At 36.1% G+C, this 6485-nt stretch overlaps 2 protein-coding genes across 3 annotated transcripts in view; one reads left to right on the top strand and one right to left on the bottom strand.

The window, feature by feature from the left end:
- The window catches only part of LOC106883912 (PAN2-PAN3 deadenylation complex catalytic subunit PAN2), a 37809-nt gene extending 36058 nt beyond the window's left edge, over positions 1-1751 (top strand). The window contains exons 24-25 of the mRNA XM_052971302.1: positions 430-523; positions 1268-1751. Of these exons, the coding sequence (XP_052827262.1) occupies positions 430-523; positions 1268-1479 (306 nt within the window). The 3' untranslated portion in view covers positions 1480-1751. The remainder of the gene's footprint in view (positions 1-429; positions 524-1267) is intronic.
- A 2870-nt stretch (positions 1752-4621) lies between these two features.
- The window catches only part of LOC106883914 (DDB1- and CUL4-associated factor 6), a 54034-nt gene continuing 52170 nt past the window's right edge, over positions 4622-6485 (bottom strand). For both annotated transcript variants that reach the window (XM_014935052.2, XM_052971100.1), the window contains one exon: positions 4622-5763. In XM_014935052.2, the coding sequence (XP_014790538.1) occupies positions 5693-5763 (71 nt within the window). In that variant the 3' untranslated portion in view covers positions 4622-5692. The remainder of the gene's footprint in view (positions 5764-6485) is intronic.

Here is a 6485-nt window from a genome sequence, read left to right as displayed (position 1 = left end):
TGATCTGGCAAGGTTTCTACTGCTGGATACCCTTCCTAACACCAACCACTCTGAGAGTGTAGTGAGTGCTTTTTATGTGCCACCAGCACAGGAGCCAGTCAGGCAGTACTGGCATCAACCATGCTTGAATGGTGCTTTTTACGTGCCACTGGCATGGGAGCCAGTCAGGCGGCACTGGCAACGACCATGCTCGAATGGTGCTTTTTGCGTGCCACCGACACGTGTGTGTGTGTATGTTCAAACACAGAACATTGCATGATTTGCCTTGAGAGGACCTCTTATCGATTATTCTGGATCACTAATTCTCAGACATGAGCTTTCAACCAATTAATCTTCACAGCGGGAATTGCCTAGTATTTACTCAAACTGTCTGATTTGAAGAAATTGTGATGTTCTGTGAATACTTTGTTATTTTCCATTTTTGTGTAGGTCCCAAAGAAACAAATTGTTGATACAGTCGAACTATTACGGCAGCCGAGGCAAAGAAACATATCACTCAAGTTTTTGGTTCGCTACTTTCTAAGTTAGTGAGAAACACCTTTTTTTTATTTCCTATTTGTCTAGTGTTTTTATTACTGTAATTAATTTTCATTGTTATAATGTCTGTTAATTGATGACTTTAATTTGTGAAATGCAAAGATTTCATAATCAACTTATTTCCAGAGATTTGGTGAACCAAATCTCTGACCCAGCTTTTATTACCAGAAGAAGCTCATTTATCATCATCATCATCTGTTTCCCATTCTGGTATGGGTTGGACAGTTTGACTGGAGCTGGCAAGCCAGTGAACTGCATCAGGCATGGTTTCTATGGTTGGGTGCCCTTCCTAATGCTGGTCACTTTACAGGTGGACTGACTGCTTTTTATGCAGCACCAGCAGGGTTGCAGTTACTTGTAAACCAGTGATGCTCTGTGTTTCTTTCAATTAATTTTAAATATAACAAAGAAATTAGTAAAATAACTTAGTTATCATTAAGCTAGTGTTAGGAGCATAAATTGTGACTAAGTTTTGGTGAAAGATTTTAATTCCAAACTTATGAAAACTAGACATTTGTACTACAGAGCCAGAGCTGGTTTCAGCGAGGTTGGTAATGAAAGGGTTAACATCATAATTAATTAAAAATAAAGTGACTAAATGAGCATCACATTTGACAAAGGAATCTGAATGGCAAAGGGTTAAATTAATAATGAACAGAAGCAGGAAAGGGGTTACTGTTTATTATTGTTGATAAGTTAAAGCTATTTGCTGAGCCTAATCTATTTTCAGAAATGGATATCCAGTCTTTCACCCATGACTCAATAGAAGACGCACGTAGCGCCCTGCGTTTGTATCGCTTGTACGAGGAAATGGCCAAGAAAGGCGAAAACCACATCAAGAATGTCATTAAAAATCTTTATGAATACGGACGGAAAGTTCAGTGGAAGCTGCCGCCACCGGAAGAACTTGCCGAGTCAATGCTTCCGGTATTTACATGTTGACAAACAGACAAGTTACACTCAACAACAGAGACATCTATTTTTCTAAAGAAAAACCAAAAATAGAAAAATTAACATTATTATAATTTTATCATATCATCAGATTCATTTTTTTTATGCCCACATGCATTTATTTATGTGTTGTGTGTGTGTGTATATATATATATATATGTATATATATATATATAAATGTGTCTTTTAAATGAGATATATCTTTTAAATAATATTTTTAAAAATATCTTCTAAATAAATTTTATTATTTTTTTTTTATTCAATTATTGTTTTTATATTTTGTTTCTCTTGTCACTTGAATTAACATCACAGCATCACGCACAGGGAATAGCAAAACTCCCCTCCTCCCTAGAGCTTCAAGAATTTAAGGATGTTATGTCTGTTGATAAAAGCAGTTCAATGAAAGTCGGAATAAATAGCATGAGGTGGAAATTGTAATGTTTCGGGGGAGGACGGTTTATTAGATCTCTTCACATCTTTTAATACTTGGGTCAGAAACTTGCTACCTGACCACAGCCATTGCAGGAAACCAACCCACCCAGTGGATAAACTCTGAAATTCCATAGGTTTTTGTTAAATCTCCTCATTCTTTCTTTATGTCCATGTATGTTTATTGAATTTTCCATGTTAACTGTAAACAAAGGATTATTCATTCATCCATTTTATATATATATATACATACATATCATCATCATTTAACATCCGTTTTCCATGCTGGCATAGGTTGGATTGTTTGACTGGGGACTGGCCAGCCCGAAGGCTGCACAAGGCTCCAATCTGATCTGGCAATGTTTCTACAGCTGGATGCCCTTCCCAATGCCAATCACTCCGAGAGTGTAGTGGGTGCTTTTTACATGCCACCGGCACAAGAGCCAGTCAACCAGTACTGGTATCGGCCACGTTCGGATGGTGCTTTTTAAATGCTACTGGCACAGGAGCCAGTCGGGGCAGGAGTACTAGCATTGACCACATTTGGATGGTGCTTTTCATGCGCCACCAGAACAGGAGTCAGTCAGTCAGGCGGCACTGGCATTGGCCTCAACTACAATTCTATTTTTGATTTGAGATTCTGATTTTTTATTTTACTTGACTCAATAGGTCTCCTCAAGCCCGATATAACAAGCAAAATAGCTGGTTCTAAAACCTCTAAACGAGATATAAGTAATAACAATATTAGACGGTAACGTTTCTTTTGCCCCTATAACATGGCTGTTCTATAAAGAACCATGTGATTACATTTGCTGTTTACGAGATCAGCAGCTTTCTGCCACTTCTCTGTTTATATATTGTGAGTAGGAACGATTGACTGCTATCTCTAGCAGGCAGGTATCCAGTACTGATGAAGGGTAAAGACCCCAAAACCATACTCTACTGGTGTTGCCAAGCTGGAGGGGAGTCATTTGCTCCCTTACAATATATCGCACCCACAGGTTGTGTGTTGTTAAGCAGCTGGAAAAGATGTTTTCCTGGGGTTAAAATGTAATAATATAGTTCTTTATAGAACAGCCATGTTATAGTGGGGAAAAAAACGTTACTATATATAGAGATAGATAGATAGATAGATATAGATATTTTCTGCAAAAGAAATAGGTTTCTTTGAGCGTGACATACAAAAGTTACTTTCCTGTTGGGCTGCAGTCATCGAAAACGATGGTGATTATGTTCTTGATTAAAACTATTCAGATAAATGTAGTTTATATTTGTATTTGTATCCTTTCTGGTAAAAACACAGTTACTTACTGAGCACCCTGATACATATTGCCCTCCAAATACCCCAACTCTTGGGGGCTCATTCAAAAAGAGCCTCAAAATGATGGAAGTGTATTAACCATCCGAGATGACAGCCTTCACTTACTTCTAGGAGAATTCAAACTCCCCAACATTGTGTGGCCCTAGGGTCATCTCCTCTCAGGTATGTCACTACATGAGCAGAGACAGGTAGAGTCTCTGCTTGACCTTAACAAATATGCTTTTATGAAGCAAATAGTATTCCACCAAACAAGAGAAAGTGGTAAAAATGTTTTAAAAGTCCTGGACCTCTTCTTCACAAATAATGCAGCTCTCGTAATTGTTTGTTAATGTGTTGGAGTTGAGTCATATTACCATCTAATTTATAGAGAGGGGGAAAAAAACATCCCAAAGTGAGACCTACCCATGTGTGTCTTTTCACCGACTCCTATTCTTCTGTATTTTGATTTGCAATTTATCCAGGGTCATTCATTGGCCTAAGGTGGTTTTTTTTTTTATTCGTCTAATGTAAAGCTCATTTTATTCTGAGTATTTTATTGTTTTGAGGGTTGTTGGTGGAGATGTATTGTGGGATTTTCGATTTCGGCTTGTTTCTTTGTTTTGCTTTGTCTAAGATCCCAGATACTGAAGTTCTGAGTTTATTGAATTCCATTATTGATTAAGGATGGCAGGTAATTCCTGTCAAGAAGTGAATCTTTCAGTTCATAGTCTTATGTCACAGATGTTTGTACCAGATACAGCTTTGGCTATAAAACAACCAAATCCTGCCAGCCCGAGATTATCAGATCAGTAATCATCATTTAATGTCCATTGTCCATGCTGGCATGGGTTGGATGGTCTGGCATTCTCTCTCCATTTTTTTCCTTTCTGTTGAAGAGCGTAGGCTCAAAACATAAAAGACTTTCCGATTTTTCCCAAGTATTAAACTAAAACTCCTGCTTGTTGTTCCTACACCAGTCTTTGTCTTTTTCTATAAATTTGAACTATATATATATATCTACATATCTACTTAGGTAATGGTTTCTACAGCTGGGTACCCTCCCTACCACTAACTACCTTAAAAATTGTAGTGGGAGTTTCTTCATGATGTCACCATTGATGAGTTCACCCAGTCCCCACAAAACAAAGCCCACTTAATTAAGTGGGGTATAGTATTGAAGGATAAGTAATTATGGTTGAGGGGCAGGAGTGAGTGTCTTGCTGAAGGGGTAAATACATGGTTTGCCCATCTAGAAACACTGAGAGAGAGAGAGAGAAATGTAGCATCAACATACAAAGTGATTATGAAAGAGAATAGGAAAAAAAGGTTGATGGCTGAGTGCTTTAGAGTAAGGTCAGACATGAGAGATTTTTTTTTCTCAAGGAAAAAGTCATAGTACATGGCTTTAAAAAAAAAATGGTTTATTGCAGTTAAAAGAAATATGTAGTTGCAATGTATATATATATATTATTTGTATACATTCTGAGATTAATTAAGAAATATTATCACTGTTGTTAAGAAAAAGATTTGTTTTTTTAATCTCTGCACAAATCTGAGTTTGATGAATGCAGATGAAAGTGTATAAAAAAATTATTTCTTTAAAGAAAAACATGCCACGGTTTTTATATTGACCAAAAAAACAGAAATAATAATAATAATAATAATAATAATAATAGTTCAAAGTTTATGGTTTGTTTTGTTTGCTTTTTTTTAAAGAAAAATAAACTAAATCTAGAGCTGGTTTGAAGAGGTACCAAGGTTAAAATTTGTCATTTGATAACAAAAACAGAGAGTATTAACAAAAATGTAGCAAAAAGTCTTGAAGAAAAACAACTTTCCTTTGTCAATTGATATATTGTCTTAGTAATAATATTCCTCAGTTGGGAAACATAAGCATCAAAGCATTGATGGAACACAACTGCTAAAAACTGGGTCTAAAATCAAACAGAAACTGAAGAAAAGTCCGTCAATAAACAAAGAGGTCTCTGTTAGAAAAATAATAAAAATATAAATCAAACAGGAACTACTAATTATATGAAAGGGCAAAAATATCACTCAAACCCACTCAGAAGTCCTTAAACCTTTTATATCCATCACTGTAAAAATTATAATAATAATAATAATAATAATAGTGATTGTGTTTTTAATGATAATAGTAGTAATAATAATAATAGCGATTAAAAAAAAGAAAACAGATCCTTTGTTATAAAAAAATAACAGCTAAATAGAGAGGAGTTTAGTATTGCAGCTACAGTTTTCAACTATTTTACAGTTCTGACAACTGTCAGCTTTCAGTTTAAAACAGTTTTTCTTTTGTTCTTATTTGTTGTCACCAAATATGGACAGAGAGGTGGAAAGAAGAATCATAGAAAATTAGTTGAATAAAAAAAAAAAAGACAGTGATGATTGGTGAGGATTTTACAGTCCTTGAAGAATTCAACTGAAAGACATTGATTGGCAGAAGAGGTTTGCATTTTATTCTTCACTCTCGCTATCACCAGTATCTCTTCGTGAAGAATTTTGATCTTCTCGTCCTGATGCTCGACCTTTGCAAAAAGAAGAAAACATGGAAAATAGAAAAATTACACAGTTATAAAGAAATGATATTGTAATAAGATAAAAAGTGACATGTTGATTTTGTTTATTAAACAATATTTCAACAGTGTGTCTTTCTTCCTCACGTTCAAAATAAAAGAATAATGAAAAATATATGCAGTAAATAAATCTATTTACAAGTTTTACTTGTTTATAACTGGTTTAAAGAATAGAAAATGGGAAGATAAACAAAGACAGGAGCCTGACCAGCTGCTATCATTTGGTGCCTGTCACCAGTCAGGATTTCAGTTCTCAGATCCCACACAACCAATGTCCTCCACAAAATTGTGATCACAGTGGCCTGTCTGGATTGAATTCTTCAGTTGACTATTGTAATTTCTATTGTTTGTTGTTGTTGGCACTCCGTCGCATACGACATCGAGGGTTCCAGTTGATCCGATCAATGGAACAGCCTGCTCATGAAATTAACGTGCAAGTGGCTGAGCATTCCACAGACACGTGTACCTTTAACGTAGTTCTCCGGGATATTCAGTGTGACACAGTGTGACAAGGCTGGCCCTTTGAATTACAGGCACAACAGAAACAGGAAGTAAGATTGAGAGAAAGTTGTGGTGAAAGAGTACAGCAGGGTTCGCCACCATCCCCTCGTGGAGCTTTTAGGTGTTTTCGCTCAATAAACACTCACAACGCCCAGTCTGGGAATCGAAACCAC

Source organism: Octopus bimaculoides, chromosome 10 (genome assembly GCF_001194135.2).
Source record: "Octopus bimaculoides isolate UCB-OBI-ISO-001 chromosome 10, ASM119413v2, whole genome shotgun sequence".
Classification (NCBI taxonomy): domain Eukaryota; kingdom Metazoa; phylum Mollusca; class Cephalopoda; order Octopoda; family Octopodidae; genus Octopus; species Octopus bimaculoides.
The sequence above is the reverse complement of the archived record's forward strand: the minus strand, read 5'-3'. Positions and strand labels throughout refer to the sequence as shown.